This window comes from Narcine bancroftii, chromosome 4 (assembly GCF_036971445.1).
Source record: "Narcine bancroftii isolate sNarBan1 chromosome 4, sNarBan1.hap1, whole genome shotgun sequence".
NCBI classification, from domain to species: domain Eukaryota; kingdom Metazoa; phylum Chordata; class Chondrichthyes; order Torpediniformes; family Narcinidae; genus Narcine; species Narcine bancroftii.
The window spans coordinates 64,752,082-64,764,758 of NC_091472.1; the positions used below are offsets into that span (position 1 = coordinate 64,752,082).

The 12,677-nt window shown below is 43.7% G+C and overlaps 1 protein-coding gene across 2 annotated transcripts in view; it reads right to left on the reverse strand.

Moving 5' to 3' along the window:
- Positions 1–12,677, reverse strand: part of mtif2 (mitochondrial translational initiation factor 2) — a 45,065-nt gene that overhangs the window by 10,714 nt on the left and 21,674 nt on the right. For both annotated transcript variants that reach the window (XM_069931449.1, XM_069931450.1), the window contains 5 exons: positions 12,283–12,422; positions 10,994–11,118; positions 9,344–9,548; positions 2,246–2,498; positions 1,221–1,361 (listed from right to left, as the gene is read on the reverse strand). In XM_069931449.1, the coding sequence (XP_069787550.1) occupies positions 1,221–1,361; positions 2,246–2,498; positions 9,344–9,548; positions 10,994–11,118; positions 12,283–12,422 (864 nt within the window). The remainder of the gene's footprint in view (positions 1–1,220; positions 1,362–2,245; positions 2,499–9,343; positions 9,549–10,993; positions 11,119–12,282; positions 12,423–12,677) is intronic.

Sequence of the window (12,677 nt, forward strand, 5' to 3'; positions counted from 1 at the left end):
ACCTTTTGTGAATATCATTTCACCTTAAACATTTCTTCCAGTAAAAAAATAAATGAGATTACAAATTTGCTCTTGGCAAATTGGTCCATGCTGGGTCTACCTCTCAAATACATGTTTTCTGAACCACTGAATGAGCTATCTCTACAAACCTAAGTCTCAGCCTACCACTAGCATTTATTTTCACTGAAACCCTTTCTCAGCTCATGACTATTGTACTACCCCACATTCTCTAGTGCACACTCCCTTCCAGAATTGATGGATGACCCAAGAAATAGATCTTAATTGGTCCTGATTCAGATCCAAATCCACAGCTACAAAAGTACTTTGTAATAGAGAATTACTGACTTCAGGAATGAAAAGGCTGAGGAAAAACAACACCTTGGATACTTTGAAATTACACGGAGAGAGATTAAAAACTAATTACATTTAGATTGCAAATTTATTGTCAGAGTATATACATGACATTTCATACAACCCTGCAGGTGAGGCAGAATTATGACTTATTGGTAATGCAAAAAACTGTACACAGCATATACATGTAAACAAATAAAGAACTCTAAACAGATATATTTAAAAAATTTAAATTTAAATAACTTAATTTTTTTTAAAGACGTACTGAATGGTAACAGGCCATTTTGGCCCACGAGTCTGTGCCGCCCAATTAACCTACACCCCCAGTATGTTTCAAACAGTGGGAGGAAGCCGGAGCTCCCGGGGAAAGCCCACGCAGACATGGGGAGAACAGACAAACTCCTTAGAGACGGCGCAGGATTCGTACCCCAGTCCAAATCACGGCACTGTGAAGGCATTGCGCTGCTACCAACCGTGCCACCCAACAAATGTACTGAATGTAAACAAATCAACTGTGCAACACAGAATTTTATTTAAAAAAATCAATAGTGTCAAAGTAAGAGCCCTTAAATGAGTCCCTAATTGAGTATGTCGTTGAGGAGTCTGATGGTGGAGGGGTAGCAGCTGTTCCTGGACCTGGTGGTGCAAATCTCATGGCACCTATACCTCTTTACTGATGGCAGCAGCGAGAACACAGTGTGTGCTGGGTGATGTGGATCTTTGATGAGTGCTGCTGTTCTCCAAATGCAGCGTTCCCTGTAGATGTTCTCAATAGTGGGGTGGGTTTTGCCTGTGATGTCCTGGGCCATGTCCACTACCTTTTGGAGGGCTTTGCGCTTTACTCATTAAGATCAATATTGAAATCTTACCCGAAAAAGTCTCAGCTGATTCTACATCATTTTCACTGACATCTCCAATGCCAAAATGGATCACCTGCAGGTTGCACTGCTCATCAGCATTATAATCATCTAAGATGTTCAGAATGGCTTCGACAGAGCCATCCACATCACCTGCAGAAACAAAGTACTTTTAAAATATTTTAATTACTTTTTCAAAATGTGACCAAAATGGCATTTACCACAAAAGGTACTCCTTCTCTAGAACAAAAGTCCAAACATTCAATTAGGTTAGATTCCATCTTCATCTGATGCCAAATGCTTTGAAAACAATCCAAAATCCACAGAAAGGTCTGTTATTCATTATCTGAACCTCCTAGCGAGAAAGCTGGCAATATTAATCAAGAATCCAACATGAGAATATTATATTAATCGGGCACATGATTGCTATCAAGTTTTTTGTGGGACCAGACAGTCAGTATTCTCTATCCAACCATAAATGAAAGAGGACCAATGGTCTGCCCTTTTTGAACAGACACAGCCTCTCTTTTGGCTCAGTCAAGAAAATTGGATTCTTTCTGATCTATAATCTTCAGAGTCCATTGTTGAGTTCCACTAAGGTTATGCTAATTGCATTAAATAGATTTGGAATAAGAAGCCATAAACTGGGCCTTCTCTCTGCCAGTGTAAATAAGGACATCAGTTAAAGACATAGTTGGATGTAGCTAAATAACCATAAGCCCACCAATATTATGACTAAGAATTATACAAACGTTATAGACATTCAGACAAGTTAACAAGGGACATTCTGGGTAGGCCATAAATGAAGAGAATGAACAGAAAAGTTATCCAAAATAAGAAAAAATAAACAATGCTCTCTGGGTAGAATATTCAAACAGCAGCTCCATAAATGAGCAGAATAACTAGCTTTATTACTGCCCCAAAATTGTAAATAATATCCCAAAGCTGTAGTATGAGTACAGCACTGTACATGACTGAAGCCCAATGGAGTCATGGATGATATATCACAAGATGATAGAATTACTATTTTCATTTACCTTTTACAATTATTGGAAGTGTATACTTGTCCATTTCACTCTTCTCTTTAGGCCTTGTTGCCATTAGATGTTTATTGGCCTTGTACTTAGCAGATTTTCTCTGTCTCCAGTTCAGGGTATTAAAGCTCTCTTGTTCTTTCTTGTATGCCTCAAGGTGTGCCCTCCGTTTTGCTTCAATTACCTCAAGATCTTGTTTGATTTTTTCTTGTGCTTCAACATAGCTTCTCCATTCTAAGACCTCTCTGGCTCTTTGCTTTGCAGCCAAGCAGGGCATTAGAAAAGATCAAACACATCAAGTTGCTATCAGAACACAGTACAAGATACAGAGGGCAATAATAGCTATTTTGACAAGTTGTAGTATCATGAAGGTAAACATGTGAGTTTATTGTCAAACACACAAGTTCAATTCACAGATGCACCAAAATTCTTAACTTGCTGCAACCAAACAAAGGCACAAGATTCATCAGCTATTAAATTAGTAACAATTAGTAAAAGCTAGTAACAGTTAAAATTACCACAACTGAAAGAAAAAAAATCATAGGATAGATAATAAATATTCACAGATGCAGTTAGAAAAGAAGTGACATTTCAGTTGTGAAAACATATCTTTTGGTGATCCTGGGGTAGTTTATAGTTTGCGATAGAGGCGATGCAGTCTGATAGCTATTGGATCAAATTGTTCTTGAACCTGGAAGTGCTTGCTACAGCTAGGGCTATCTTAACAAATCTTTTTTGTGCATCCTCCAAGTCAATTCCAAATTCTTTATTTTTTATGTTACTTAGGAGAAAGATCTCTGGATTCTTTGGTATATTGTTTTCTGTTATTTTATTTAATATCTGATTGAGATCATCCCAAAATTTTTCTACTCTCTCACATGTCCAGATTGCATGAATTGTTGTTCCCCTTTCTTTTTTACATCGAAAACATCTATCAGATACCTGGAAATTGGAAGATAATTTGAAAATACAACAATGGTATATAGAAATGAATAAATGTATTCCATTAGAAAAAATAACATATAGTTTAAGAAATAATATTGAAATATTCGAACAAGTATGGGAGCCTTACATTAAATACAATAGCGAAAACCTACCGGGAACAAACATTACCTAAGTTGATGGAAGGAGAAGAAAAGAAAAGAATGGACTCAGTAGAATTTCTGGTGTATTTTTGTTGAATGACAACATTGTCTAACTGAATTAATGCAACCTAGATTGTATAACTAAAATGGATGAGAGGGGGGGGGGATGGGGGGGTGGCTTGGGAGGAGGGAGGGGGGAGGGAGAAAAAGTCACTGTAAATGTGTGGAAAAGAAAAAGTGTATATCATGGCTATTGTGATTTATGGTGTGAAAAAAAAAAAATTAAAAAAAAAAAAAAACAAAACCTGGAAGTGCTTGACTTTAGGGTTCTGTACTTTCTGCCTAATGGGAGCAGTGACAAAAGGTTGTGACCAGCATAATGAGGTTCCTTTATGATGTTAGCAGCCTTCTTGAAGCAGTGCTCACATCATTATCTTCAATGAACAGGAGGTCGATTCCAGTGATCAATTCGGAGAGATTTGCCACTTTCAGTGGCTTTCTGCATTCCTGGGCACTCAAGTTTCTGAACCAGCCTTTGATGCAAACAGTCAGTATACTTTCCACAGTTTACCTTTTTAAGTTCAAAATATTCAATGACATGTCAAATCTCTTCACATTTCTTAAACAGTAGAGGCACTGGTGTGCCTTCTTCACAGATGCCTTGATGTGCTGGCTTCAGGAACTTGAAGGTACTACCATGGTCCCCTCAATTAAGACTAGTAGATGGTCCTTTGGTCTTCCCTTTCTCAAGTTCACGATAAACTTAGTGATCTTGCTAACATTGACATTATAATTGTTGTTCTGACACCACACAACAGATTTTCAAATCTCCATCCTATAGCCCAATATAATTTCCAGTTATTCAGGCAACAACGATGGATTGCAATGGAGCCAAACTTGATTGTGCAATCATGAATGTGGAGTTAATAGAGCAGGGGACTGAGCACTTAGCCCTGAAGTTGATGGTCAGCGAGGGGAAGGTGATGTTGCCAATCCACATAGGTTGTTGTCAACCAATGAGGAAATTGTGTATCTATTTGCAAAGGGATAAACAAGTCCCAGATCAGAGTTTGATTATTAACTTTGCTAGTATAATCTTGTTAAATGCTGAACTGTAGCCAATGAACATCAACCTGACCTAGATATTCTTTTTAAAAAAAATTTAATTGTTTGCATAATTACAGGAAAAAAATGAATAAAACATTAATCAAATATCCATAACCAATGATACAAAAAAAAGTATATTTTTCTCCCCATTCCCCCTCCCACCCAAAAGTAAGAAAAGGAAAGAAAAGAAACACCTACCATTTAATATGCAATAATATTAGCATGGAAAATCATTAATTGTTATTAAAGATTACTAATTAAGAGAAGTGGATAAGATAAAAGAGATGGACAGAAAATTATCTATAAAATCCATATATGGTTTCCAAATACTATAAAACATTTTCAACTCGATTCTTTAAACTATACGTAATTTTTTCCAAAGATATATAATTTCACATCTCATAATACCATCTACTTAATAACACTTCTCTATCATCTTTCCATGGTATCACTTTACATTTCTTTGCAGTTGCTGTTGCAATACTTAAACATTGTTCTTGGTACTTGTCCAATTTCAATTTTATATCCTTTTCATAAATATCTCCAAGTAAAAATATTCTGGGATCCTTTGGTATCTTTATCTTCGTAATTTGCCCTAATAATAAACTCAGTTCATTCCAAAACCTTTCCACTTTTTCACAAGACCACAGTGAATGCAAAAAAAGTCCCCATTTCTTTTGCACATCGAAAACACTTATTTGCATAATTAGGATTGTCCATTTAACTTACATGGAGTATAATACAATTGATGAAGAAAATTATATTGAACCATTTGATATCTAACATTTATTATATTCGTAACAATCTCAATTTCTCCTTGAAATTCAGTTACCCCCAAAGTTTGCGGAATCCAACATTGTAAAAATCTCTACATATCTTGCCCTGCATCGCTTTCCAAAAGTCCAACAATTTTTATATTATTTCTTCTACTAACATTTTCTAAAATATCAATTTTTTGAGTTAATTGTTCTTTAGTTGCAGTCGCCTCAGCTTGAACCTCCTTCATTTGCTCTTTAACATGCTGAATTTCAAATTCATTACCTTAATTTTTGTGTCCATCACTTCACATTTTTGTCCATTTGCGACACCATTCTCTCCACCTTCTTCATAGAACCCTTATTTTCAATTATACCCTCATTACATTTTTTAACTTCCATTGTTAACTGTAACAAAGTTTGCTGGAAAGAATCCAATTACTTCTTCATTTCAGTTGTGGATTATATAAGACTCATTTATTTTCTCCTGTCTTTTGACCAAAACTCTGTGTTCAACATACATTTCTTCTTCTTCCTGCTCCACTTCTTGATCACTGAAAAAAATTGCTTCTTTTCTTTCATGGCCTGCGCATGTGCGAGGAGTCACGCGTGTGCAGTGTCACTTCTTCACCCGTGGCAGTCGGCCATTGTCAGGTGAGACCTCGTACTGCAATGTCCAAGGTCTCCCCAGCTCCAGGTCTGTCACCACGGGCACTTGCCTTCTGGGGAGCTCCAGGATCCTTCTTTGAGGTTGGCCTCTCTTCTTCATCAGCTTCTTTTTCTTGTTCAAGTTCTTGAAAAGTAACAGTCAGCTTATCTTTCTTAGGAGGCATTGTTTATTGTTCCGAAGATCTTTCGATAGCTTCCTCTTCTATTTTCTTGCAGTCAGTTCAGGCTTCTTAACTCTTTAAAAAATTTTTTTTCGGAGAGAGTAGAGAATTCAAGTCTAACCTCACGTCATCATGCAGCATGCCCCCCCCCCCACCTCCCCCACCCAACCTAGATTTTCTTGTGATCCATCTGATCTAATGCCAAGAGGAGGGCCATGCCAGCAAGATGGCATCCAATGTTCATCTGCCACGGCAATAGGCAAATTTGAGTGAGTACAGGTCCTTCCAGAGACAGGAGTTAATTCGATTCATGACAATCTACTGACAGCAAGTCAACATAGCAGACACAAGTTCCTCCAGTCATAGTCATTAAGGCAGGTCACTTTGTTCTTCATTGCCACTACTAGGATAGATATATTTTTGAAACAGGTGGGAACCTGATACAGTGAGAGGCTTAAAATATCTGCAAAAACTCAAAATGGGTTGGTCCATGCAGGTTTCAAAGATGCAGCCAGGTACACCACCTGGCTGGATGCTTTCTGAAGATTCACCCTCCTGAGCCAGAATCACTAGGGACTGTATGGACTCATTAGGATGCATCATTCTTTTCCCTTTCAAAGGGAGCATGGAAGGCATTGAGGTCATCCAGAAGAAGTGTTTCATAGTTAATGATACCACCCATTTTCATATTATAGGATTTGATGGCATACATGTCCAGCCACAAATGCCAAGCATCTGTCTGAAACTCCAGCATGGCCCCCCCTCCCTTCCCAGGGCTGATCCCTTATTGGCCAATCTCTTATTCTCAAGGTATGCACCGGTCCTCTCTACATCTAGCATTTCAAGCTGTTTAAAGTATTTTGTAACTTTTGCCAAGTTCTTTTCTCAAAGAATGCAGACCCAGTAAATTTATTCTATCCTTGTATGGTAAGCCTGCCATCCATGCAGCCAGTTACTGAATCTTTGGTGAATTTCCTCCAAACACCACTTTTTTTAAGTAAGGAGATCTGCTACTCTGAATATGTTCATAGTGATTAGATTAATTGTAGGGCCGTGATCTCTCATTTTGATATTCTTATTTATACATTTTATTTGTCAGCATTCTTATAGTGTGGCGACTCGTGATTGACACGAAAGTCACTTTGAAACAAGCTGACTGGCGCGTGTGGTGGCGCGTGTGGTGGCGCGTGTGGTGGCGCGTGTGGTGGCGCGTGTGGTGGCGCGTGTGGTGGCGCGTGTGGTGGCGCGTGTGGTGGCGCGTGTGGTGGCGCGTGTGGTGGCGCGTGTGGTGGCGCGTGTGGTGGCGCGTGTGGTGGCGCGTGTGGTGGCGCGTGTGGTGGCGCGTGTGGTGGCGCGTGTGGTGGCGCGTGTGGTGGCGCGTGTGGTGGCGCGTGTGGTGGCGCGTGTGGTGGCGCGTGTGGTGGCGCGTGTGGTGGCGCGTGTGGTGGCGCGTGTGGTGGCGCGTGTGGTGGCGCGTGTGGTGGCGCGTGTGGTGGCGCGTGTGGTGGCGCGTGTGGTGGCGCGTGTGGTGGCGCGTGTGGTGGCGCGTGTGGTGGCGCGTGTGGTGGCGCGTGTGGTGGCGCGTGTGGTGGCGCGTGTGGTGGCGCGTGTGGTGGCGCGTGTGGTGGCGCGTGTGGTGGCGCGTGTGGTGGCGCGTGTGGTGGCGCGTGTGGTGGCGCGTGTGGTGGCGCGTGTGGTGGCGCGTGTGGTGGCGCGTGTGGTGGCGCGTGTGGTGGCGCGTGTGGTGGCGCGTGTGGTGGCGCGTGTGGTGGCGCGTGTGGTGGCGCGTGTGGTGGCGCGTGTGGTGGCGCGTGTGGTGGCGCGTGTGGTGGCGCGTGTGGTGGCGCGTGTGGTGGCGCGTGTGGTGGCGCGTGTGGTGGCGCGTGTGGTGGCGCGTGTGGTGGCGCGTGTGGTGGCGCGTGTGGTGGCGCGTGTGGTGGCGCGTGTGGTGGCGCGTGTGGTGGCGCGTGTGGTGGCGCGTGTGGTGGCGCGTGTGGTGGCGCGTGTGGTGGCGCGTGTGGTGGCGCGTGTGGTGGCGCGTGTGGTGGCGCGTGTGGTGGCGCGTGTGGTGGCGCGTGTGGTGGCGCGTGTGGTGGCGCGTGTGGTGGCGCGTGTGGTGGCGCGTGTGGTGGCGCGTGTGGTGGCGCGTGTGGTGGCGCGTGTGGTGGCGCGTGTGGTGGCGCGTGTGGTGGCGCGTGTGGTGGCGCGTGTGGTGGCGCGTGTGGTGGCGCGTGTGGTGGCGCGTGTGGTGGCGCGTGTGGTGGCGCGTGTGGTGGCGCGTGTGGTGGCGCGTGTGGTGGCGCGTGTGGTGGCGCGTGTGGTGGCGCGTGTGGTGGCGCGTGTGGTGGCGCGTGTGGTGGCGCGTGTGGTGGCGCGTGTGGTGGCGCGTGTGGTGGCGCGTGTGGTGGCGCGTGTGGTGGCGCGTGTGGTGGCGCGTGTGGTGGCGCGTGTGGTGGCGCGTGTGGTGGCGCGTGTGGTGGCGCGTGTGGTGGCGCGTGTGGTGGCGCGTGTGGTGGCGCGTGTGGTGGCGCGTGTGGTGGCGCGTGTGGTGGCGCGTGTGGTGGCGCGTGTGGTGGCGCGTGTGGTGGCGCGTGTGGTGGCGCGTGTGGTGGCGCGTGTGGTGGCGCGTGTGGTGGCGCGTGTGGTGGCGCGTGTGGTGCCGCGTGTGGTGCCGCGTGTGGTGCCGCGTGTGGTGCCGCGTGTGGTGCCGCGTGTGGTGCGGCGTGTGGTGGGGCGTGTGGTGGGGCGTGTGGTGGGGCGTGTGGTGCCGCGTGTGGTGCCGCGTGTGGTGCCGCGTGTGGTGCCGCGTGTGGTGCCGCGTGTGGTGCCGCGTGTGGTGCCGCGTGTGGTGCCGCGTGTGGTGCCGCGTGTGGTGCCGCGTGTGGTGCCGCGTGTGGTGCCGCGTGTGGTGCCGCGTGTGGTGCCGCGTGTGGTGCCGCGTGTGGTGCCGCGTGTGGTGCCGCGTGTGGTGCCGCGTGTGGTGCCGCGTGTGGTGCCGCGTGTGGTGCCGCGTGTGGTGCCGCGTGTGGTGCCGCGTGTGGTGCCGCGTGTGGTGCCGCGTGTGGTGCCGCGTGTGGTGCCGCGTGTGGTGCCGCGTGTGGTGCCGCGTGTGGTGCCGCGTGTGGTGCCGCGTGTGGTGCCGCGTGTGGTGCCGCGTGTGGTGCCGCGTGTGGTGCCGCGTGTGGTGCCGCGTGTGGTGCCGCGTGTGGTGCCGCGTGTGGTGCCGCGTGATTGACACCAAGTCACTTTGAATCAATTACAGATACCGAACTTTGAATTGCATCAAGATAACCACAATTCAGAAAAGACATTAGAATTCCTTACCTCCGATTCCACTTCAAGTATTTCATCTCCTGCAGATGGAAGCTCTTTCCAACCAACTACCTCAACAGGAGTACTTGGTCCAGCAACATTCATTGGCTTGTTATTCTCATCAAACATTAATCGGACTTTAGCCCAGCTCTTTCCTGCCACCAGTATACAACCTTTCCTCAATGTTCCACGCTGGATAATAGCTGTGGTAACTGGTCTATCAATCAAACAAATTAAATTTGGTACAGTTTAATACATACTCAATAATAAAAACAATATTTTGGTTCAAGACCCTGTATCCAGGACTGTCAGGGGTAACAATGAGAGAGGGCCTAACAGAACTCCCCAGAAAGGAGGAAAGTTTCTGTAAAGACAGCACATCTTGAAAAGACATTGCAGTACAGTATTAAAGTGGAGATTGGCAAAACTGCAGATTTTTAAGATTTTGGCTTCCTCGCTTCTGTTTTGAAAAAAAAAGCTCAAGACAATATTCTCAAATTATGTTTGTAGAAATTAATTTGCACATTACAGTAAAATCCCCATTATCCAGCACTCAGTCAATCAGAAACTCAACCAACCAGAAATAAATAAATAGATAGAGAGAATTAAAAAAAAATAAAGTTTTAAATAAAAGTTTAACATTGTAAAAGTAAAGGTTCTCCAAAGTAACACACATCCCCTTGCAAGCAAGTATTCAGCCAGCGGAGGGCTCCAGTTGTGCCCGCTCACAGCAGCCATTTGAATAAACTTCTATTTGAATAAAAAGGCAGCACCCAGGATGATGAGCCGGCCATGCCACTCACTGTTGGGGCGTCTCTCCTAAAGTGTCTCCCTATCTTTGCTATCTTTATTCGTATTAAGTACATTAGTAAGGCTTTATCTGTAAACTTGGGGAAGAGGGTTAATTATGACAGTAGTATGGTTAGCGTAGCAGCTAGCACAATGATATTACAGCACTCATGAATGGGTTCAAATTTAAAGGAAGGTGCACCCAAGACCTGATCGGAATACATGCAGAGGTGAGTCGGGTTGTGCCGAGGGCCTGACCGGAATATTGGCATGGAGGTGAGTCGGTGGCGCCAAGGGTCTAACTGGGACACTTGCGTGGAGGTGAGTCAGGTTATCAGTGCAAGGGGAGGGGGGGGGGGTTAATCATAATGGCAGAATGGTTAGAACAACGCTGTTACAGCGCCAGCAACCAGGATTCGTATTTAAATTTTCCAAGTTACGGGAATTCGCTGATTAAAGTGAACTTTACTTAATTAAAGACTACAATCCTGATTTTTTTCAAATTAATATAAATTTTGCACCGTCTTTTATGTTAGTTAGGGATTGGAAGAGTGAGTGTCAGTCAACCAGAAAATTTGTATATCTGACATCCACAATCCCTGTAGGTGCCATATAATAGGGATTTTACTGTAGTTAACTTTAGTAGTTTAATAGATGTACAGTAGTTTGATCAAACATCAACATAGTTATTAAGTTTATTCCAGGAAATAAATATTACAATCTTGGCTTTAGGATTGACAGATCGAAGAAAGGCTGGATTTTTCCTGTACTAAATTTATTACAATATTTTCAAACTAGAATTCAGCCAATGTTTCTGAATCTATTTTGAAAGTACATTCCAATGCACGATGACCAAAAATGCATTTTACTTACCCTTTCCCTTTATCATTCCGACATTCAATAATGATACCCTCAACGGGTCCTGTGCAATCTGCTTTTAACTCCAGCATTTCGGATAGAGCAACTGTAGCCTCAACTAAAGCCATCAAATTTTCTCCCTGAAAAAAAAAAATCAGTTTTTTTAAAATAACACTCAGCTTTGTTATGGCTCTAAACCATAGATAATTCCAGAAAAAACAAATATTTCAACTTCCAAGAAGTAATGAGGACAACTAGCAATTATCATTAAGCATGGAAAGGAAACACGTGCTTATAAAGTAATGTTGAACAAACTCTTCCAAGATTAGTTAAATTTTATTTTCTTGTAGCGGCCCCCACCGCAGGCTGACACAGAAGATGCCGTTCAAACATGGCAATCAAAAGGGCTGCATGAGGCGTCAGAGGCCTGCTCCCATATACCACTCCAAAACGGGTTTTGCCAGCGACGTATGCAAAAGGCCCAGAGCGGCATAAACCACACCCATCGACAATGCTGCCGCAAAGCAGGCCATTCTAGCCAATTGCAAACAGCAGGTCGTAAGGACACCAATCAGAGCCTGAAGGGACATGGGTCACGCCCGTCAGTCACATGGCAGCCAGGGTCTGCCTGACTACATAAAAGAGAGCAGCCAGTTCATTAAATGAGTGTCAACTCTACTCCTTGTTGTGTATGTCTTATTTCCAAGCTAGAACCTTAAGAAATGCCACGCTCTCTGCATTCTACTGCATGATTTTTTTAAAAATTGTAAACAATTTTTTTCCCCCAATCAAATTGGAACTTTGTGGCTACTGTAAAATATTATTCCTGGTACACAGATTATATAATAAATATTTAAATAACTCCTCAATAAATGTTAACCACCTTATTTTAAAATCTTACATTAAATATGATATAAATTAAAAGAAAATATATTTATAAAATGAGGTAATGTCACTTAAAAAGAGGTAGGAACGAAATTTGCAAGAGAAGCACAAGAGGTGCAGGTGCTGGAGTCTGCAGTAAACAATGAAAATGTGGAGAGACTCAGTATGTCAGGCAGCATCCGTAGTGGTGGGGCTGTCAACCTTTCAGATCTTTAAAGAGATATTTATTCTGCAGAAGGCTGAATACGTTATGCTGGTAAGAGGGTTAGCATTAAAGCAGAGCCTTTAAAGACCGATTCAACAGAATTTATCGGACACTGTTTATTTTAACCATTTTGGGCAAGGAAACTGAAGAAATTTATGGAAACAAAATACGTGTGTTAAAATTACAACATTCAAAGATGACGTTAAAAAGTTACCTTAAGAGCTGATATATTTATTGCTTGAACATCACCACCATACTCCTCACAAATTACATCATCGGCTAACAATCCCTTCTTTACATTTTCGTGATCTGCTTCTGGTTTATCACATTTATTTATTGCCAGTATTATTGGAACTGCAATGAGAACAATTAAAATTAGATAGCACAATAAAATATTCAGAGATATTGGAAAGCTCAGTGACAAAATGTTCTCAATAGCATTTGAACAATTACCATTGTACTTTCCTCATGCAAAATTTAAACCATTTTTCAGAATGTTAGTCAACAGCAGATTGACTCAATCAGGATTGAAAACAGATACAGCTGCTATCAGTTTGCAGAAAATTGATGAATCTGTCATATTTAATTTTAATTGAACATGAATCAGAC